We start from the raw sequence: 23,659 nt of genomic DNA on the forward strand, positions 1-23,659 counted from the left end.
CTTACAGCATCCACCCTGGTGGTTACCATTTCCTGGGGAAGGCAGGATATAACCAATATATTAGGGCAGCTACAACAAAAATTGTTCAGAGATCAGCATAGGAGAGCCAAGTGGTTACTGAAGTGAACCAGATGCTTCCTTGGGAGGTGGTTGGTAGTGAAGTGGTTGACAGTTTTCAGTGAGCTATGGAAGGCTGGCAGAGCCAACAGTCCCAGAGAAACTCTCCCCAGGGAATCCAGGTGTCTCATGGACATTTTCAACATTAGAAACACATCTTCCAACACCAAGTTGTTTCTGCAATCATATTTATCTTGAGTGAAGTAAAAAGAAATAACAAATGGACAATTTTTAAAAATCCCTGTTATTTGTTTAAGAGGAACTGACAGCACCTCTTCCTTCTTTTCCAACTTGAGTCATGTTGAAACAGATGTAAATTACTGTCATTTTAGCAAAACAGATTTAGGAGCAGTACTGATACCATCTGTAAGAGATATGGGAGGTCCCACCTGTTGCCCTTTCATGTAGGTCGTTCTGATTGGTTTACTCAGGAATAACTCCAGCATTCTTGTCTTAGGCCCAGGAGGTAACCCAGGTACACTGTAACATGAGTAGGTGTGTCTTGCTTTGAGGAGATCCACTATATGAAAAAGCCAAGCTTGACTGGAAAGATAAATTGATGAGTAATTTTTCAATAATCTTGATATAAAATTTGCCCTTTTTACTTTAAAAACATTTTTTACTTTAAAAAAGGCTTTCCTTTGGGTAGAATCCCTTTAACTAGCTAAACCTATATATTGTCTACCATTGTGAACTGAAAGTATGACCAGTTGGATAAAAACGTGGGTTTTCTCATAATCTTTCAATGCATCCAAATTGTGAATCCAGTCTAGAAAGGCTTTTTTTACTATGCTGTGTTTTCATGCCAGAGCCTTAGAGCACACACAGACCACACACTCTTCTAAAACTACAAAGTCCCAAAAACCATCTGAAGGAATTTGTTCAACATTGCTGATTCTACTGCAGTAATATGGTAGAGATATCCAAGCTGTAGATTTTTATTAAATAAAATCTTGTCTTATCCAACAGAATTTTTTTTTTTTTTGTCCATCTGCCTGTTGTCCTGGTGTTTCTGAGCAGTGTCTCTGGATGTATTGATGTTAAAGAGTGTGTTCTGGATTTCTTCTCCTAGATCGGTCGCTTGGTTATTGGACAGAATGGAATCCTCTCCACCCCTGCTGTATCCTGCATCATTAGAAAAATCAAAGCCATTGGTGGGATCATTCTGACAGCCAGCCACAACCCAGGGGGTCCCAATGGAGATTTTGGAATCAAATTCAATATTTCTAATGGAGGTGAGTTTGCTGTCATTTTGAGGACAGGCAAGTTTATATTCAGTAGGATAAACTAATACCTGGAGCCTTGGGACAGCAGGGTTTTGGTTCTGATCCTTTGCAGGGGTAGAGCGGTGCTCTTTGCTTCATTTTGATGACAGCAAAATGCTTCTCATTTGACTGTACCTGAATATGAAGAGCCATGCACAAATCTTCCTTAACATGATATTTTCTTTTAGAACAATCTTGCTACTTTGCTGTCCAAATGATGAAATGATACATGTGCTAGTGAAGAGGAAGTGATGAGCTTTGGGTTGTATTTCCATATGCGCTGCACGAAGTGACCTACTGTTTGCTGTTTGGTTTCCAGGTCCTGCTCCAGAAGCAATAACTGATAAAATTTTCCAAATCAGCAAGACAATCGAAGAATATGCAATTTGCCCTGACCTGAAAGTAGACCTTGGTCTTCTGGGAAAGCAACAGTTTGACCTGGAAAACAAGTTCAAACCCTTCACAGGCATGTTTACTTTCCTCTTCTTTCTGCCTACTCCTATTTCCAAGTTAAGCAATTTTCCTTTCAATGTTTTAATACAGAGCCTTCAGCTTTGGAAAGATTTCCTTGAGTGTTCTGTAAGCTTTGCAAGTGTTAGTTAATTAACAAGTCTGGAATTAGGTTTGAGACTCCCTGGGCCCTGCCAGGGATCAGCTGAATGACATCGGGTAAGTCATTTCCAACATTCTAGGCCTCAGTTTTCATGCCTTGACTAGAAGACCTGTAAGATTACATTCATAGTTAACTTATATTGACACGTTGCTACCTGCCAGGGACTTCGCGTACATTAATCCAATTTATTCTCACAGTAGATCTGTCAGGGCGGTACTGTCAGCATTCACTATTACAGATGAGGAAACGAAGGCTGAGAGATGTTAAGTAACAGGCTCAAGATCACAGTCAGTGAATGGTAAAAAAAACCAGGATTTCAACTCAGGTGTGAATGATTCACAAGCCTACACTTTCTGTTTTCTCTCATTTGGTAAAATCAATCAGACCATGTTGGAGGGACTAAGTTGAAACTCCCTACATAGGCAGCTGTGGCTAACATTTTGTTGTTGAATGCCAGGTATTGTAATAATTGACAGAATATTTATAAAATTATTCAGATTACTAAAATAAGGATGAGATGGTTGGCAATGGACTTGCATTTTGACTTTGGCCTAATATGTGCCCTTCCTTCTGGACCACAACTTTATGGAATGCATTTTATTAGTTAATTAGTTCCTGGCCAAAGGATGGATTGCATTTTTTGTTTGAACCTACTCATTGAGAGCTGACAGTTGCATCTTATCAAAGATAAAGTGGAGCTTTGATGCATCTTGAAGACATTCTTGAGGTTCAGAAGATACCAGTAGAGAGTTTCTTAAACTATTCCTATTTTGAAAATGTTCAGAGCCCCTGAATGTCCAAATTTTCAGAAACTCTAAATATCCAACATTTTTGAAAATGTTCAGAACCCCTGAATATCCAAAAAGAACAACAATACTAAGTTCTTATATTTGTTTTATTCCTTAAACAGTACATGTGAAAGTGATTCATTAAAAAATTTTGTTTTTCACTTAATACCATGAAGTCTTGATGACAATGGACTTACTTAAAAAAAGAAAAGGAAAGAAAAGTAGGCATTATGTTTTCTGTTATCAATAATACCAAAACACATCTCTCAAGATGATGAATGGGGAAGCACTGTGGTGGCAGAGCAAAATTTATACAACCTCTGTAGTAAATCCCGTGTGCCTCATCCAAGCTGTGTGGACAAGTTCCTTAACCCTTCACATGTTGAGTTTCTTCATCTATCAAATAGGACTAATAACATTTACCTCTCAGAAAAATTGTTAGTATTGGATAAGATATCATTTAACAGTCCTAGTGTTACTGGAGCTGTTCAGTCATTGTCTTTTTAAAATAGTGATTGCAGGTTTACAGCAATATAATCACTTCAAAATTTAGTATTTCTAAATGTGTTTAGTCCTTCCATCTTTTAATGTTGCTTGTTCTCACAGTGGAAATTGTGGATTCGGTAGAAGCTTATGCTACAATGCTGAGAAACATCTTTGATTTCAGTGCACTGAAAGAACTACTTTCTGGGCCAAACCGGCTGAAGATCCGTATTGATGCTATGCATGGAGGTATACAGTCATTTCTTTTCAATTCGCATCTCTCAAGGATAGGAAGTTGCTCTTTTCTGTGTGTCATGATGCTTTAACAGGCCTTTTCTGAAGTCTCTCTGATGGTTTTAAAATAGAGTTATTTTGCAACCAGAGCAATATTCACACAGATAAAAATCTATTTGTATGTAGCAAAAACAGTAGAGACACTACCCGTGGTAAGCTCATGTGAAGGTCAGCATTTCCACATTAAGCATCAGGTTCTGAGTAACATGCAGCCACTGTTGTGGACTCTCCCTCCCCGTCAGAAGACACCTTACGTTCTTGCTGCACGCCCCCATGTATTTCTGAGAGGACAGTCATTTGGGCGATGTGGTAAACACACCCCTGAGCTCCCCACCCCCACTCACCTGCCCCCACACGCTCCTTTTCGTAGAAGAGGGCAAGAGCAAGCTGAGGATTAAATTCAGGAACAACAGGACGCGTACAGACCTCTCTTCTTCCTCCGTGAGTTGTGTGGTCAGGTCCATAGTGAGGGCAGCCATTGCTGTAAACCAGAACCACGAGGTTTTCTCAGACATGTAGGTATATGAGAATCCCTGAAACCTATACACCCATCTGCCCAGTTGGAGAAGCCTTTCCACCTGCAATTGGATGCAATTCAGGGCTTCCTGTGACACTGCAAACCACAGTTAGAAAGTCTTTTCCTGGGGAGCTAAAATCTTCCATCCTTGGAACTTCTCCCCTTGGGTCCTAGCTGGCCTCTGGACTCCCACAGAATGGATCTACTTCCTTACTCAGACAAAAGTGATTCTGTCATTTTAAACCATTCAACAGATGTGTATTGGATACCTGTAACATGCATGCTTGGGAAATAGGCAGGGACTGGGCAGATTACTTTCTTCAAAGAATGTGCAGTGTTTGGGGAGACAAGATGGGTGAAAAAGTAACCCGTGGGCTGGGCTTGGTGGGTAACCCCAACACTTTGGGAGGCCGAGGCAGGTGGATCACAGGGTCAGGAGTTTGAGACAAGCCTGACCAACATGGTGAAACCCCATTTCTACTAAAAATACAAAAATTAGCCGGTGTGTTGGTGTGCGCCTGTAATCCCAGCTACTCAGGAGGCTGAGACAGGAGAATCGCTTGAACCCAGGAGGCAGAGGTTGCAGTGAGCCAAGATCACACCACGGCACTCCAGCCTGGTCAACAGAGTGAGACACTGTCTCAAAAAAAAACAAACTAACCAGTGCCAAGCCAACAAAACGAGATTTAGAATTTTAAGTATTCTCTCTGGAGTTGTAAGAAGGCATAATTTGACTAGGGGTTTAGAGAAAGGTTTCCTGGAAGAAGTGGTAGCCAACTCAGTTCTTATGAAAGAAAGATCTAGAGTTATGAAAAATCAAGCAGGGGTCATTCTCATGGAGTCGGTGGCTGTGGCAAAGGCACAAAGGCTTAAAAATTGATGTCACAAGGACAGGCCTGGGCTGGCTGGAGAATGGGGCTTGGAGGCAGGTATTGGGTAAAAGGAGCTTGTCAGGAGGTAGACTACTTTTCTCCAGGTCTTTCAGCTGTTCCTCTAATGCTTTCATTTCTGTAGCCTTCACAGCCCTGGCTGCCTTGACCTCATTCTGTACTGTGTCACTAACCTGCTTAACAGGTGGCCCCTCATTGGACACACTTATTCTACAGTGTTCTGACCTCTGGGGCATGTACTGTATTGGGGTTAGTACCTTCCTTGGTGAAAATATTCTCTCAGCCTTTCAGAGATGTGTGTTCTTGATAGTTATACGAAATGTCACCGTAAACATACATAACTGTTGTTTGTTGGTGGTGGTGGGTTTTTGTTTTTTTTTTTTTTTTGAGACAGGATCTCGCCTTGTTGTCCAGGTTAGAGTGCAGTGGCGTGATCTCGGCTTGCTGTAACCTCCACCTCCCAAGTTCAAGCGATTCTCCTGCCTAGCTGGTATTACAGATGCCCACCACCATGCCCAGCAAGTGTGTGTGTGTGTGTGTGTGTGTGTGTGTGTGTGTGTGTGTGTGTATTTATTTTTTGGTAGAGGCTGGTCTCAAACTCCTGACCTCATGTGATCTGTCTGTCTCAGCCTCCCAAAGTGCTGAGATTACAAGTGTGAGCCACCACACCGGCCTATTTCTGTTTTTTTAATCAGTTTTTCAGCTAGCTTGTCATAGTAGAAAAATACCAGCTGTGAATCCCAGTTCCCACTCTTCTTAGCCGTCTAAGTTTGGGCAAATGTCTTTACCTCAGAACACCAGCATTCCAATAAATCTGTAAACTGCAGGTGATAATCATAATGTAAACACTTATATAAGATATCTGCCAGGTACTGTTCTCAGTGCTTCATAATGATTAACTCACTTAATCCTTACATCAATCCTGTTAAGTATTGCCCTCATTTTGCAGATGGAAGAGACTGAGGCACAGAGAGTTTAAATAACTTTCCCAAAGTTATTATACAGCCAATGATTGGCAGAGCTGGGATTGGAACCCAGACACTCTGATTCCAGAGTCCAGGCTCTGAAGCTTTAATCAGTACCACCTTGTGAGCTTTTCTGAAGGACTGAATGAGAAAGCACAGGTGTACAGTAGGGCCTTCATAATGGTTGGTTCCCTTTCCTTTCCCCACTTTGCTCTTCATGAACTGGCCCCACCTTTTCCAACATAATCTCTCATTGTTCCTTTCTAGAGAACATTCTTCTCCAGTCAGGCATATCTCTCCACTAGCCCCTGAACACATTTCATAAGTTCTCGTTGTTTCTGATGATGCCATTCTTCTCCCCAGAATGCATCCACTCGCCCCTGAATCCTCACAGACTTTAAGGAGTTTTATTTTCTGATTCTGCATACTTTTATTTCATGCTGTATATAGTTGTGGGACCATATGTAAAGAAGATCCTCTGTGAAGAACTCGGTGCCCCTGCAAACTCGGCAGTTAACTGCGTTCCTCTGGAGGACTTTGGAGGCCACCACCCTGACCCCAACCTCACCTATGCAGCTGACCTGGTGGAGACCATGAAGTCAGGAGAACATGATTTTGGGGCTGCCTTTGATGGAGATGGGGTGGGTATAAGTGCATTTCAGTGAACTCTGGTGTAGACCAGGCCTGATCCTGCAGATGGGGAAAAAGTGGGCTGCTTCTGCCAGACTATGGGAGCGACTGTCAAGGATTCCTCATTCTGACCTGAGGTCAGAACTAAATTATTAGAAGACCCTCTTGAACAGAAATAGGAGTCACTGAAGTGAAACCCATGCATTTAATTTCAGGCATCCATACTTGCTGACAGTGGTACGGTGATTAGGTTCTGGTTATGATAGAATGACTGGTATTTCATGAGCTGAGTGAGTTCTAGATACCTGTCTTAAGGTAGGTTTCTGCTCTCTCTTTTTTTTTTTTGAGATGAAGTCTTGCTCTGTTGCCCAGGCTGGAGTGCAGTGGCATGATCTTGGCTCACTGCAACTTCTTCCTAGGTTCAAGCAATTCTCCTGCCTCAGCCTCCTGAGCAGCTGGGACTATAGGTGCACAGCACCACACCCAGCTAATTTTCTGTATTTTTAGTAGAGACCGGGTTTTACCATATTGGCCAGACTGATCTTGAACTCCTGACCTCATGATACACCCAGCTTGGCCTCCCAATGTGCTGGGAATACAAGCATGAGCCACCGCACCCAGCAGTTTCTGCTCTTTTTTTTTTTTTTTGAGACAGAGTTTCACTGCTGTTATCCAGGCTGGAGTGCAATGGCGCGATCTCGGCTCACTGCAACCTCCGCCTCCTGGGTTCAGGCAATTCTCCTGCCTCAGCCTCCCGAGTAGCTGGGATTACAGGCATGCACCACCATGCCCAGCTAATTTTTTGTATTTTTAGTAGAGACGGGGTTTCACCATGTTGACCAGAATGGTCTTGATCTCTTGACCTCGTGATCTACCTGCCTCGGCCTCCCAAAGTGCTGGGATTACAGGCTTGAGCCACTGTGCCCGGCCCAGTTTCTGCTCTTAACCAGCAGCTGACTACTTATATTATCTCTGGGCAAGGTTTTGGTCTTACACCCATTTATTCATTCACATGAGCTGAATATTGATGCTATATTTTCATTGCCTATATGAAGATGATATTGAGAGAATTAACATTTTATTCATTCTCTACAATTGAAATTTTTATAAATAAGCTGTTTTATTTACAAGGATGACTATGTACCAGATAAGGAAGAGATGTGTCTTAGATTTATATTCCTGGTATCTCACTCATGGTAGGCACTGTTCACAATTACTTAGTTGAAGATATATTTTTGTCGTAGCTAGTGTTCATTACCATCAGCTGGAATCCACTGTTTCCTGAAATAATTTTTCCCTTATCAAAACTTTGGGAAGTTGAAGGGGTTCCAGCAGACATTATTTGGCAGTACATCTTTGTGACGCAGTGCATGCTGGGAGTGTTTTTCGGCCATCCTCCCAGTTACTGCGGTACACAGACTGTGGTACGCAGTCTACCCGGTAGACCTACCAAACTATGTAAACAGCCAATATTTCTTCTCTCATTACATTTTCTCCTCCCCTGGGCAAAAGATGATTGGTTCCAGAGTCTGGAAAAAGTCTAGGAGGTTAAAGTTAGCTGACCTCTGGAGGAAGAACAGAGGACTCAGCTCAAAAGGAGGTTATGCTTGCACTTTAATTGAAAACAGTTTTAACTCTTTGGCATGTAGGTGCCTTTGGCTCAGTGCTACTGTATAAACCCATTGAAAATAAAACCCAGTGTTAAAAATGCAGTATGGGAAAATGGATCAATGTTAAATTTTATAGTTTTAAATGTATAAAACCTCCATGGAATAGACTTTGATTTCTCGTAGTTTGATTAAAAGCTCTTTCTTTGATCCTCTCTTCTCCCTAAGGATCGAAACATGATTCTGGGCAAGCATGGGTTCTTTGTGAACCCTTCAGACTCTGTGGCTGTCATTGCTGCCAACATCTTCAGCATTCCGTATTTCCAGCAGACCGGGGTCCGTGGCTTTGCACGCAGCATGCCCACGAGTGGTGCCCTGGACAGGTAGGTCTCTCCATTCCCTTGGCTTTCCTGTCTTGAGTGGTCCCAGTCTTCACCATACCCTTCACTGTGTCTGGAACATGTGTCCTTCCCTTTCAGCATGGGCATCTGATGCATAGTGTGTGCTGAGTGGTTTTTGTGTGAGGGGATGGGTGTTTTTTTCTGAATTCAGTGCCCCTCTCTGCACTCCCTTAGCACCCTGGGCCTCCTCCTCCTCCTGGCACTTACCCTACTGTGTTCTGGTAGCCTGTTTGCTTGACGGGCTGCCCTGCTAGACTGTATACTTCTGCAGAGAAAGGACTGTCTTGTTCGCCATCCTGGACTCTGCCTGACCACAGTATGCCTAGTGTATAGTAGGGTAAACACATACAAACATAACATTTTTAAAAATTAATGAATGGCTGAGCTGAGTGTTAATGAATAACAATGGAAGTACTCAAGACAGCATTCTGGAGGATCACTTTCCTTTTGCAGTGTGTACAGTGTGGGCAAAAGTGCAGTTTGAAGTAATTTTAGAGTTTCAACAGAACTGGATTGCTCACGCTCACACAAACACAGTGAATGTTTATGTATCACTTGATTGTACAAAGGCTTTGAGGTGGCCTGTCAGATCACACTTATAAAATTGAAAAATAAAAGTCATAACTGATGAGGACCAGGGAAAATATTAGTTAGAATATGTCAGGTGTGCAGGAAATGTTTGATGAATAAAAGGTAAAGGATGAATGAATGAATGAATGAATGAGTAAAAGGTCAAGGCCAGGGAGGAAAGTAGGCTCTATTACATCTCTAGGCTCTTATAATAATAGCTAATATTTATTGAACGTTACCTTGTTGTAGACACTAAATATTTTACATGTTTTAATTCATTTAATTGTCAGACCAACCCATGAGGTAAATGCTGTATTTAACACCATTTTTCTGGTGAGAAAACCAAAAGGCGAAGAAGTAACTTACCTGAGGTTCCCCAGCTGGTAAATGGCTGACTCAGGATTTGAATCCAGACCCTTTGCTCCCACCCACTGGGCCATGCAGTCATTTCCTGTAGGAGCGGAGATGCTTATAGAACTGGTGCTGACTTTGCTTCAGCTAACAAGAAAATAGCCACTAATATCCATATAGTGGTTTGTAGTTTGCGTAGTGTTTTTTTACATTCACCATCTCAACTGATCCTCACAGCAGGCCTCATTTTAAGGAAGAGGAAATGGAAAATGAGGAAAGTTAACATATGAGAGCTAGCATTTGAGCCCAGGCTTCTACCTCCAGGTCCTGCATTTGTAATTATGAGCTGGTTTGAGGCCACACTATCAAACTTAGGCCTTTCGGGTCCTAGAATACCTTCTGTGTCATGCAAGAACAGTGTAATTCCAATGTTTGGAAAAACTGATAATCCACATATAGAATCACAACTGAAGTACCTCATTACCCAGATAAAAGTTTATTGTACTTTCATAGTTTTCAAAATCATAGATTTGATTTTTCCTCAAATTTCAGAATGCTAAGCTGGCATTGCTTTCCTGGAAATAAGGCAAACATTCTGGGAAGCAAATCTCACTCAAACAGTGAGTTTTGAGGTAACTTTTCAGATAACTTTTTACGTTCAAAGGGAAAGAATTTTTTTTTAAGTCACTCAAAGGTTTTTTTGTTTTTTTGTTTTTGTTTTTGTTTTTTAAGACAGAGTCTTGCTCTGTCGCCACGCTGGAGTGCAGTGGCATAATCTTGGCTCACTGCAACCTCTGCCTCCCAGGTTCAAATGATTCTTCTGCCTCAGCCTCCTGAGTAACTGGGACTACAGGTGTATACCACCACGCCCAGCTGATTTTTGTATTTCTAGTAGAGATGGGGTTTCACCATGTTGGCCAGGATGGTCTTAGTTTCTTGACTTCATGATCTGCCTGCCCTGGCCTCCCAAAGTGCTAGGATTACAGGAGTGAGCCACGGTGCCCAGCCTCAAAGGTTTTAAATAGTCTAAAGATACCTAGAGAGAAATAAAAATGAAAGACATGTTAGAAGGGCAAGGGAACCACTAATCAATGTGGGTGAAGCTGTTACAAAGGGGAGACCCCCCATTGGGGCATCTCCCCTTGGAGGACTTCTGATGAGATAAAAGCAACATTGACCTGGAAACTGAATACTGGGCAGTCGGTCATCCTGGCTTTTTGACCTTGGTCTGATCACATGACATTCTGGGCCCTGTTTCCTTCTCTGTAAAATGCTGACTGCCAGACCCAGTATTTCATGATCCTGTGATTATAAGTGCATCAAAACATCATTCTTCTCTTCTTTATAGAATGATTCTAGATGCAGTCTGTATCCAAAATTTGGGTTTAATTACCCAAAAAGCAGCCCTGAACATTTTACTACTGATTCTTCTTCTAAAATATTAAACTCCAGGGTCTGAATTAATTCTTTCTTCTTCCCCCTTCTTGAACCAACATATAATAGCCCATTGTGCACAAGTTTTCTCTTATAATTTTCCACCAATCTTAGAATTATGTATGACTCTGAGCAATGCTGAATGGGACCCTCAATTACAATAATGATTGCCCTTTTCCAGCCCTCATGTGGCTACGCTGACAGTCCTGCTGTGATGTAACTTTGATTTCATGCCTTTGAAGGGTGGCTAATGCTACAAAGATTGCTTTGTATGAGACCCCAACTGGCTGGAAGTTTTTTGGGAATTTGATGGATGCAAGCAAACTGTCCCTTTGCGGAGAGGAGAGCTTCGGGACCGGTAAGTCATACGCCTCTGCTAGTGTTTTCCTCCCTGTAACCACTATTTCCAGTAAAAGCTTAGACTGCTAAGGTAGCTCTGAAATAGCAACGGTAGCTGATGTGTCCTAAATCAAAGCACAATTTATTTATAACAACCCTGATGAAGTGTACACATTTGCAAAGAAGTGAGCATATTTAGCTAGAAAGGCTAATTTTACTTCCAGAGGATCACATCTACTCAGACAAGAAGCTTGGGGGCCTCCTCGGCAGCATGGTCATTGAATCTGTAGGGATTAAACAGAGCGATAAACAGATTTTTCTTCCTTCGGTAATCAAAGAAACCTTTATAAATGTTTTCATTTCTGAGAAGAAATATGGTGGAGCAAGTCAGTTTTTTGTTTTTATTTAAGAAGGGGTTTCAGCACAGCATTAAATCTTTCTCTTTTATAGGCCCAAGTTTTCTATAGCAGAGTAATCAAGGCTAAATGAAGGAAGACCATAAGAGTGGAAATAAATTGCTAGGTGATCAAGAAATTAAAAATATATCCTGTGTCTAAGGGTATATGTGTAATTGTATTATATTAGAGTGAAAGAAGGGCACATGGTATTCTCGGGGGATGACCCAAGACCTGTAGTCCTCACTCTTTGTGCTCTCATTCCTCCTCTCTGCTTGTCCAAGTATTGACCCCAACAGCCACCTCCTTCATGACCTTCTCTGCTACATCATGCTACCTGCATCAGTCTCTCTTTTCTAAATATCTGTCCAGGTGTGTGGCCCTTTCATCAGTCTCCACCCAGGTTATAAGGTAGCTAAGTGGCTGCATCTCTTCTCCTTTTATTCCCTCTACCCAATATTTTTCAGTAAATGCACTGATCTTGGTCCTATAGTACTCTACTGTCACCCTTTAGGGAAGAAAAGATCAAAACCAAGCATTCTGTCAGCTTTGCATTTGAGCTGCTGTTCATGCCAGGTTAAACAGAGCAGAACATTGATTTTATTTCCTGTCTTATAAGTCTGGAGGTAGGTTGGGTAGAATGAGCTGGTAAATTTGAGGCACATATTTACAAAGTTCACAGCAACTTGGTATTTTTGAGAGTGGCAATATTCCTTGGCAATGAATTACCTCGATAGATTTGGAAGATATGAAGGAAGCTGGATGAGTCTTAGGGTTAAACAATTTCCACACCCAAAGCTAGACAATTTCCCAGAGTTGTAGGTCTTTAAATCAGAGATCACAAGGCCACTGCTTAGTCATTTTCTTCTTCATATAATGTGGATGGTGCCACATTATTCCAAGGGACAGTACGTGAATGCCCAATGAGCCTGTGAAGTGGTCTTCTCCCATGAAACTCCCCAAAGTGTCATCTAGTTCGGGCCTGGTAGCAGTCATTCTTTATGAATGAATGGAACTCTTTATGAATGAATGTCTTTGAAGGCAGCAACTGTATCAAAACCTTTGGTTTCCTGTCCCCATGTACCTGTATCAGTGTTGAGCCTAGTGAAAAGATAAAAGACTAGAGTCAGGTTTCTCAGAGCATGTGGGTATGTGGAAGAATACTAGTTTCATGAGAGGGTTCTAGGGGTCAAGAAAAATTGGGAAAATTGGACCATACTTCTCTCTCTTGGATATTCAGAATGATATTACCATTTGAAGATTCCAGAACATTCTGCTGTAAAGAATCCCATTAGTACGGTTTTGCCTAAACATAGTTAATCACTATCTATAATAATTATAATGATATTATACACTATCATCACCGTAATTATTATCATTTCATAGTATATACAGTAACATCTTTATCCTTCTTTTTGAGACAGAGTCTTGCTCTGTCACCAGGCTAGAGTGTAGTGGTACCATCTCTGCTCACTGCAACCTTTGCCTCCTGGGTTCAAGTGATTCTTCTGCCTCAGCCTCCTGAGTAGCTGGAAATACAGGTGTGCACCACCATGCCCAGCTAATTTTTATATTTTTAGTAGAGATGGAGTTTCACCATGTTGGCCAGGATGGTCTCAATCTCTTGACCTCGTGATCCACCCGCCTCAGCCTCCCAGAGTGCTGGGATTACAGGTGTGAGCCACTGTGCCCCTCCAGTAATGTCTTTTTCCACAGACCCATGTGGGAAGCCTCGGGCAAGAGGCATCAGAGCCCCAGAGCCAAGTAGGAATCCCTGGTGCTGACTGACAGGAAACAGGCCTGAAGACAGGATGGCACAAGCTGCTCCTCTTACACGACAGGCCTTCAAATACAAGAAGCAGCTCTCAGGCCCTTCCTTCTTCAGGCCGTCCATCTTAGTTTCCTCCAGTCATTCCTCTTTTCACATTGTTTATAGCCCCAGCGCCAGCCTCTAGGTGCTTCTGAGTTGACCAGTGCCACTCTTGGAAGGTGATGTGCAGAACTGAGCCCAAATCTTTCAGGGTTGGCCTGGCAAGTGAAGAGTAGGGTGGGATGATTATTTCTAGTGATTGGGACACTGCATTTTTCTTAATATAACTTTCCTTTATGTTAGCTTTTAGGAAGTTGCATAATACTACTTAACCCACATAAGGCTGTGAATAATTAAACCTTAAAGTTTTTACCTAAAACTATTTGCCGAGGGAAGTCTCTCATGTTATGTTTGTGAAATTGATTTCTCTGAACCAAAGTATCAGACTTTAGACTATTGTTAAAGTTTGTTCTTACTTATTAACACATTCAACATGTACCTAGTGCCAATTACGCTTTTATCATCTCTTTGGTATATTTAATATCCAAAGAGAGAATGCTCTTCATTATCATGAGGATAATCACAAGCGCTCTCTCTCTCTCTCTCTCTCTCTCTCTCTCTCTTTGAAAAAAGAAAATTGTTGTGTAGTATTTCTGAGATAAACATTTAAACAGCCAGGCTGCATAGCCATGCATCTCCACTGTTGTGAACGAGTGCAGCTGGGCTTATTTAACTGAACTCCTGATCTTCTTATTTATAGAGGAGTTAATTTTTTGCTACCATGTCCCTTGCTAGTGAATGTTTCCAACAGTTCTTTCACAGAGTTTCTCAGGGTAGACTTAGTGACTTTATGAACTTTGAAACAATTGAATTCTGTAGCTTCATTGAGCACAGAGTGTTTATTTCTGTATTTTTCAAGGTGATAGCAGAGACAGTTTCTCAAAAATGCTTCCAGAGTGGGCCAAATCCCCTGAATATTGGCTCCTGTGGTACCACGTACCTCTTCTTTGTTGTACTTGTTGCAGCTGTGATTTTACAATTACTTATGATGATTTGATTAATGTCTGTTGGCTCCACTAGACTGTATGTGCCATGAGGACAGAGATCTTATGTGTCTTATCCTAGACTACCTCCCATAGAGCCCAGCATAGATCAGGTGCTTAATAAACACTTGTTGAATGAGTTCATGAACACTGTTCACTTGGCACCTTCCATTTAGACAAACAGATTCCTGCAGTTGGAAAAGAAAGACCTTTAAAAGCCATTTGATGTAAATTCCTGTATGATGCTGGAACCATAGTGACTGGTCAGTGCCTTCTGGCTTAACCACCCACGTCAATGGAGAATCCACACTTCACCTCTTGCAGTAGTCTGGGACTCTTGGAATGACTCAGCATCACTCACCACCGTCCAGGGTTGGGAACACCAATGTCTTGTGTGGGAAGAAATGCACTTTCACAAAAGAAGTTTGCTTGCAAAGAGGTGCAAAGGAGTCTAACTTCAGGACTGGCCCACCAAGTAAAACAAACCACTAGCATCTGAAGAACAAGTTTGCAATATTGCTAACATTACCAAGTATACATTAGTCTGTTAGTGCTGGAGGAACAGCAACTTTCTCACCTGGATATGGTAACCACAGAAGCATAGGACACTTCTTCAGAGATCAGCATTACAAACACCAGGGATAAATGGAGACCAGAACTGAACAGGATGAGCCTGTTGTTGGTTGATCTCATGGCACAGAGCTGTTTTTTCTTCCTAACTGTGGATGATTATGTGCATGTTTATACACAATGGCAGAGGGCAGACTTGTCAGTTCTATCCCACGTTAGAATTCTTGGGACTTTGAAAGTGAAGTCACTGAATAGTATAGAATACCATGCTTTTGAACCCTTCCTCAGGAAAATAGGGGGCTTAGGAAAGAGGGATGGGAAAACAGGTTGATGATGAACTTGGTATCGCTTGGAGATATGTAAGTTATGATCCGGTCAGGTTTGGAGGTCAGCAATATTGTTTCCCTGTCCTATCTTTAAAGGTTCTAGTGAGAATACATCATGTAGGAGTGGTAACTTGAAGAATTACAGCATTCATGCTTTGCAAATTCCTTTTAATTTTAGTTTCTTATGAGAAATCTTTTATGTTTGTACATTTTGCATTGATTTGTTCCTCAAATATTTATTGAACTTTGGCTTTATCCTGGATACTGAGTTAGACTCTGGGAACATGGTGAACAAGGCCTTCTCATGGAGGGCTGCATGAATTCCAAGTGTGCAAAGCAGTAGAAGGTGAAGTACAGGGGTACTTTGGGAGCTTTATACTCAGGATGCCTAAGTTGGTTCTGTGGTATAGGAGATCAGATTTTCTTTCCGGTTTTCTGCGCATTCTAACTTGCATAGCTATTGAGTACATTTCCCAGTAGGCAAAGCCTTCAGGGGAAGATTGTAGCACCCCATGTCTGGGTGGGACAGCCCCCTAGAGGCTGGAGTGGTCTGGAAAAGGCTTTCTGAGGAGCTCACCTTCCTTTCCAAGTGAAGTCATTTGTGCAGTAGAAGACCAAGAGAACAGGACTGCAGTCACAGCAGGTCACTTGGGCCTCCCAGTCAGTCACCTGGGGCCTGGCCATTCTTTGGGCAAACTGTCTTAACTATTGACTTTGGGCCAACCCCTGTGGGGGGAGTACAACTCATAGTCTAGGGTAGGGTGTGATCACAGGGAGTGGTAGAAGCACAGAGGGTGTGGGGAGTGCATCTTGGATAAGAGTGAAGTTGAAAGTAATTGCAGGAGATGTTAGCCAGGCTCATAGGTGTATAGGGGGTGGGCTTTCCAGGCAGTGAGAACTGAAAGTTCAGGGGGCTGGAAGAGAGAGAGAAACTGGCAGAAAAAGAAAGAGACAGACAGACACTGGTAGTTTCAGAGAACTTCATGCTGTTGTTTTTCAGCTGCCATGTCCCCATCCTCAGGCCTGTCACCTGGCAGGGGCAGAAGCCTGGACAGCTCCTGAGATGCCCATACTGGTAAATGTAAGCCAGTCCCTAAACTGTTAGCTCTTGGCTCCCTCAGGAATGGTTGACATTTTTCTTGGCTGAGACCCAGGGTGTGCCCTGACTGAGCCGAGTTTGTGCTTATCACAAGGTGCTGATTAGGCTGAAGTGAAGTAACAGGTGTTTGAAGATGCTGAAAGGGTGGAATTCCCATGCACTCAGTTGGTCCCTGAGCGAAGCAAGGCTGAAGAGAGACCCAGTGCAAAACCCACCACTGTCTTTCATGTCAGCTGGGACTAGCAGTCCTTGCCCACAGTTTTCCCTTTCTCACAGTTTAATGAGTTTGGCTTCTTTTTCTTTCTAAAAATTAAAACATAATGAAACAAGTAATTTATGATGTTCATTATGAGAAAATAAGGAAGGAGGGAAAAAACACTGTAATCCTAGTGCCCAAAGGAAAGAGCATATCAGGTTATATTCTTCTATTTTCTACTCCAATATGTACAATCAAGGAGCATTATTTTAAAAAGCCTAATAAAGTCAGTGGAAAATGTAATAATTTTCATAAAAGCCTTTTATTTTTTCCTTTATTCAAAACAGTATCTAGTAGCTACAGTATACCTCACAGTTTATAAAATATTTGTACTTGCTTTATCATAGTTTCTAATAGTTATGAGAGAAGTTAGCATTATTTCTGTTTTGCAGTTGAAGAAACGGAGGCTCAGAAAATGTAGGCAATTTGTCCAGATTCAAGTAGCTTGTAAGTAACAGAGACTCAAATTCAGGTTTTCTGATTCTTAAGTATCAAGCTTTATCTACTGAGCCACAACTGCAAAAAGAATAGCTTTACAAACACGTACATGCACCATTGGTATTTTCCACTGGAAACTTGCTGTCATTCATCAAAATCCAGAAGAAAATGAAATTTGCTCCACCTTCCTGTGTATTAATCTAATTACTTAGTTTTTGTTACATCCAAGGTATAGTGAGTTGAACCAGAATATTTCAAGAGGCTCTGTGTTATACAATTGGAATTGGATATTTGTTTATGTTACCCACGGCAGGTATTTTGTTTATAATATTAGGGGTATGATTTAATTATCTCCAAGTACCTTGGCCAGAGTTAGGTAAGACTTTTAGATTTTATTTTCATTTCCACATAAAATTAAAAATCAAGTTCCTTACTTAGGGCAGGAAAAAGCACAAAGGAACACTGCCTTCGATGCTTTCAGTCTGGCTAAAAGAGAAAAAAGAAGAAAAAAAAAGAAAGAAACCCAGTGGAGCACAGAAAAACAATTCCAAGCTGTACACTGCTGTCATGAATTCCCAATATATTGGGGAGGCTGCCAGAATCTTGCTTCTCAGGATGAACTGTTGCCAAAACATATCATTTACAAAAGCCGTAAGAGCCAGAGAGCTAACTTTTTGCTCCTTAAAATAGCAGTAAAGGTAAATAAAAGTCTAAAGATAATAAAGTTAGGTAAATATTTTTAAAATATGTTATATAAAGCACTAAAAATATTGCCTACTATCTCTAGTTTTGCCAGCATCCGAGTTTTGAGGACTGTTAACTTCTAAAAGTGGTATCCCATTGAAGAGAAAAATCTTTTGAAAGAAAAAGTTATATTTTTAAGAACCAAAAATAGAAAGAATGTAAATTGATTGGTTGATTCATTCACAGAGTCTTTCATAATTAGTTACTTACGTATTTCTTGTGCTGTGCTAGTCACCAGACTTAATTACAAGGCTAAATAAGAGATGCCCCTAAAAAGCACACAGTGGGGAGAAAGGCCCACAAACAGATGGTTGGGAATTGAAGGGGCTTGTACCACCCTAGATGTTTTGTGCAGGTTGCTATAGGAGAAGAAAGAGAAGGGAGCTCATGACTGCCTAGGGAAGTTGGGAGCTAGTCTTAACATGGCTGGCTCACACACCTGTAATCCCAGAACTTTGGGAGGCCGAGGTGGGCGGATCACAAGGACAAGAGATTGAGACCATCCTGCCAATATGGTAAAACCCCCGTCTCTACTAAAAATACAAAAATTAGCTGGGCGAGGTGGCGCATGTCTGTAGTCCCAGCTACTCGGGAGGCTGAGGCAGGGGAATTGCTTGAATCTAGGAGGCATATGTTGCAGTGAGCCGACATCGTGCTACTGCACTCCAGCCTGGCGACAGAGTGAGACTTTGTCTCAAAAAAAAAAGAAAGAAAAGAAAAGGAAAAAAAAAAGAGGACATTTGAGCTGGATCTGAAAAGATGAAGAGCGGAAGGAAAACCATTTACCATGTGTCTCCTGCATACACAGCATGGTGCTAGATACTCTGACAATTCCAAGAAGAATCAGACCCTGTGGGACGTGAAGTAGGGCAGGCACATAAAGAACTCAATATAAGATAATGTGAAAACATGATTATAGAGCCCTTGTATATAGTTCTATTCAGAAATCAGAAAATAAGGCTCCATGCAATCTGCTTTCTTTCAGAAAAAGGAGTTGAAAGGCAAAAAAAAAAAGGAGAGTTGTGTTCCATATCAGGATCTTGGAAAAGGGTGTTCATGCATATAAGTACATCCAGAAAAGCCCATTAAAATTTTTTGTTAAAGATTTTAGCAAGGACCTTAGCAGGAGACAGATGCGTCAGTTTATTTAACCAAACCTTAATGGCTAAAAAGAACAATGTCTTACAGTTGGATCAACAAGTAATTCCATATTTAAGACTTTGATACTTTTTGAAAAGTTGCTGTCAAGAAAGATTGTGCTAGTGTCCACTCCCACCAGCTTCATGGTGGAATCCCGTTTCTCTTTTATTCTCGTGGTACTGGCTATTTGGATTTTTACACTTGTGGATTTTTACACTTTTTGTCAAGCAAGTAGCAGTTTCTCATTGTGGTTTTAATTTCACTTGTTAAAAATAATACCAGTTTTTTATTATGCTAATTGGGGTGTGTGTGTGTGTGTGTGTGTGTGTGTGTATTGTTTGGCAAATTGCCTATTTATATCCTTGGCCTGTTTTTCTATTGAATTTTTGCTTTTTTCTTATCCATACATAAGAATTTTTTCTATATCAAATGTATTAAATATCTACCTTGAAATATATTGAATGTGGCTGGGCAGGGTGGCTCATACCTGTAATCCTAGCACTTTGAGAGGCTGAGACGGGTGGATCACTGGAGGTCAGGAGTTTGAGACCAGCCTGTCCATCATGGAGGAACCCCGTCTCTACTAAAAATATAAAAATTAGCCAACTGTGATGGCAGACACCTATAATCCCAGCTACTCGGGAGGCTGAGGCAGGAGAATCGTTTGAATTCCGGGGGGTCAAAGGTGGCAGTGAGCCAAGATCACATCACTTCACTCCAGCCTGGGTAAAAGAGTGAAACTCCATCTCAAAAAGTATCTGTGTGTGTGTATACATATATATATATAAAATGTATTAAACATTAAACATAAGGTGAATGTATTAAACATTTACTTTAAGTTCTATCCACTTTTAAAGAACCAGATCTCTTTAATTTTTTAAAGTTTGTCAATGGGCTTTTAATTTTGTCCATAGTAGTTTTGCAGTATAGAAATGTTAATTTTTAAGCAAACAAATTCATCGATGTTTTCTTTTATAAATACTGAATTTACATTATTTATCACCCCTAAGATTTGTATATATAAATATACATATATATTAATATAATATATACTGATATTTAAAAGCTTTCAAGTTTTACATTAGAATTTTTTATTCAACTGAATTATTTTTGTTATGGTGTTTTCTGGGGAAGAAAACAATTTATATCTATTTAGCCAGTTATCCAAATGCCATTTAAAAAATAATCCATTCTTTTCCCACAGCCTCAAAGTGAGATTTTTGTCATATACTGAAGCCTCATATGTGCTTAGATCTCTTTCCAGATGCACTCTTTTCTTCCATTAAGCTACCAAACTATTTGAATTATTGAAATTTTGTAATGGTCATGTTCTTCTGCTGTTTGTTCATTTAAGATCTATTGTGTTTTTTCTTCATGTTAATACTTTATAACTGATATATCAAGTTCCACCTAATTATCTCACTGACATTTTTATTGGCATTTGCCTTAAATTTCTAAATCCCTTTGGAAGCATCAATTTCTTTTCAATATCATGTTGCTTACTTAATATGTGATTCCTCCTGTGTACTCAGGTCCTCAGTCAAGCTGGCTGACTCCTTTAATTGGGTCTGCATACCTACTGTTGAGTACTGTATTAGTCTGTTCTCACACTGCTATAAAGAACTACCTGAGACTGGGTAATTTATGAAGAAAAGAAGTTTAATTGATGCACAGTTTTGCAGGCTGTCCAGGGAGCATGGCTGGGAGGCCTCAGGAAACATACCATAATGGCAGAAGGCAGAAGAGTGAAGGGGTAGCAGGCACCTTTTTCACATGGCCACAGGAGAGAGTGAAGGGGGAAGTGATATGTACTTTTAAACAACCAGATCTCATGAGAACTCACTCACTATCAGCAGAACAGCAAGAGGGAACTTCACCCCATGATCCAATCACCTCCCACCAGGTCCCTCCCTCAAATGAGAGTTGGGTGGGGATGCAGAGCCAAACCATATCCAATACCTTCTCAGGTACTGGGAGAAAGCACATTTCTCACAGCAGCTTGCTCTCCCTCTGCCAGGTTCTGACCACATCCGTGAGAAAGATGGACTGTGGGCTGTCCTTGCCTGGCTTTCCATCCTAGCCACCCGCAAGCAGAGTGTGGAGGACATTCTCAAAGATCATTGGCAAAAGTATGGCCGGAACTTCTTCACCAGGTAAGCCACGTGCCAGCTGGGGTATGAGGTAAGATGGGAAGTGGAAAGAGAATTCTCATGCATCCACAGCCTCTCCTGTCTTTTCTTTTTTTTTTGAGATGGAGTCTCGCTCTGTTGCCAGGCTGAAGTGCAGTGGCACAATCTCAGCTCACTGCAATCTCAGTGTCTTAGATTCAAGGTGATTCTCCTGCCTCAACCCCCCACCACCAGTAGCTGGGACTATAGGTGAACACCACCATGCCCAGCTAATTTTTGTGTTTTTAGTAGAGATGGGGTTTCCACATGTTGCTCAGGATGGTCTCGATCTCTTGACCTCTGATTCACCCATCTCAGCCTCCCAAAGTGCTAGGAATACAGGCATGAGCCATCACACTCATCCTCTCCTGTCTTAAGTGATAATAAAACCCTAGTTCATCCAGCCTCTCTCAATTGGAGACTACAAATAATTTGGTCAGGGTTGAAATGAAGTCAACTTTTATGTCAGTCATAAAGAATAAGGCTTTAAAAATTTAGCTAACAGGATTACTAGCAGCTCAGGATTGTAGCTCCCAGTGAAAGCGCAGAGAATGAGGATGCCACACTTTCCAGATGAATTTTTGTTGCTCATGGACCAGGAGATTTCCAACGGAGGAGCCCCACAGGTCGCCAGTGTGACTCTTGTGGCTGGTGTGGCAGTTTTACCGGTGCCTCGGCGGCAGTTCTCGGTGCAGAGTAAACGGGACTGGGTCCCCTTTTGGTCGACATTTGGAGCTCTGGGAAGGCAGAGTCGCCCATTTAGCTGATTGAAAAAGGGACTCAGGAGGGAAGCCAGACCGGAGATTCCCAGGCAGAAAAGCACCTTGAATCTTAACACTGTTGTTTTAGCCGGCACAGTGGGTTGCTCAGATTTCAGCGCTGGGAATCAACAAGTTAGACGTCCACTCAGAGACCTAATTTGAAAGACGGTAATTACAAAGATGACAGGTGGATAAATTTACAATGATGGGAAGAAATTAGCATAAAAAGGCTGAGAATACCCAAATTCAGAACGCCTCTCCCTCTATAGGGGATCACAGTTCCTCAACAGGGGAACAAGGCCTGATGGAGAACAAGTGCATTCCATTAACAGAATTAGGCTTCAGAAAGTGGATAATAAGAAACTCCTGTGAGTTAAAAGAACATGTTCTAGCCCAATGTAAAGAAACTAAGAACCTTGAAAAAAGGTTTGACGAAATCCTAACGAGAATAGACAATTTAGAGAGGAATATAAGTGAATCAATGGAACTGAAGAATACAATACAAGAACTCTACGAAGTTTGCACAGGTTTTAACAGTCAAATTGATCAAGAAGGAAAAAGGATATCAGAGGTCGAAGACCAACTTAATGAAATGAAACGAGAAGACAAGACTAGAGAAGAAAGAGTAAAAAGGAACGAGCGAGGTCTCCAAGAAATATGGGACTATGTGAAAAGACCTAATTTACATTTGATAGGTGTACCTGAATGTCATGAAGAGAATGAATCCAAGCTAGAAAATATTCTTCAGGATATTATTCAGGAAAACTTTTCTAACCTAGTAAGGCAGGACAATACTCAACTCCAGGTAATACAGAGAACACCACAGAGATATTCCTCAAGTAGAGCAACCCCAAGACACATAATCATTAGATTCACCAGGGTTGAAATAAAGGAGAAAATTCTAAGGGCAGCTAGAGAGAAAGGTCAGGTTACCCATAAATGGAAGCCTATCAGAATCACAGCAGATCTCTCAGCAGAAACCCTACAAACTAGAAGAGAGTGGGGGTCAATATTCAATATCCTCAAAGAAAAGAATTTTCAACCCAGAGTCTCATATCCCGCCAAACTAAGCTTCATAAATGAAGGAAAAATAAAATTTTTCACGAACAAGCAAGCACTCAGAGATTTCATCACCACCAGGCCTGCTTTACAAGAGCTTCTGAAAGAAGCATTACCCACAGAAAGGAACAACCAGTATCAGGCATCCCAAAAACTTGCCAAAAGGTAAAGAGAATCTCCATAATGAAGAATCTGTATCAACTAATGGGCAAAATAGCCAGCTAGCATTAAATGATAATACTAAACTCACAAATATCAATATTAATCCTAAATTTAAATTAAATGGATTAAATGCCCCAATCAAAGACACAGACAGGCAAATTGAATAAAAGGTCAAAACCCATCAGTATGCTGTATCCAGATCCATCTCATAAGCAAGGATACACAAAGACTCAAAACAAAGGACTGAAGGAAGACTCACCAATCAAATGGAGAGCAAAAAAAAAAAAACAGGAGTTGTAACTTTCATCTCTGACAAAATAGACTTTAATGGTAACAAAGACTAAAAGAAGCAAAGAAGGACATTGCATAATGGTAGATGGATCAATGCAACAACAGGAGTCAATGATCATAAATATATATGCAC

The 23,659-nt window shown here is 41.2% G+C and overlaps 1 protein-coding gene across 4 annotated transcripts in view; it reads left to right on the forward strand.

The window, feature by feature from the left end:
* Positions 1-23,659, forward strand: part of PGM1 (phosphoglucomutase 1) — an 84,402-nt gene that overhangs the window by 48,485 nt on the left and 12,258 nt on the right. For all 4 annotated transcript variants that reach the window (XM_009001394.5, XM_002750911.7, XM_009001393.5 and 1 more), the window contains exons 2-8: positions 1,190-1,352; positions 1,702-1,848; positions 3,390-3,515; positions 6,383-6,573; positions 8,398-8,552; positions 11,168-11,283; positions 21,103-21,238. In XM_009001394.5, coding sequence (XP_008999642.4) covers positions 1,190-1,352; positions 1,702-1,848; positions 3,390-3,515; positions 6,383-6,573; positions 8,398-8,552; positions 11,168-11,283; positions 21,103-21,238 — 1,034 coding nt within the window. The remainder of the gene's footprint in view (positions 1-1,189; positions 1,353-1,701; positions 1,849-3,389; positions 3,516-6,382; positions 6,574-8,397; positions 8,553-11,167; positions 11,284-21,102; positions 21,239-23,659) is intronic.

Source organism: Callithrix jacchus, chromosome 7, assembly GCF_049354715.1.
Source record: "Callithrix jacchus isolate 240 chromosome 7, calJac240_pri, whole genome shotgun sequence".
Lineage (NCBI taxonomy): Eukaryota > Metazoa > Chordata > Mammalia > Primates > Cebidae > Callithrix > Callithrix jacchus.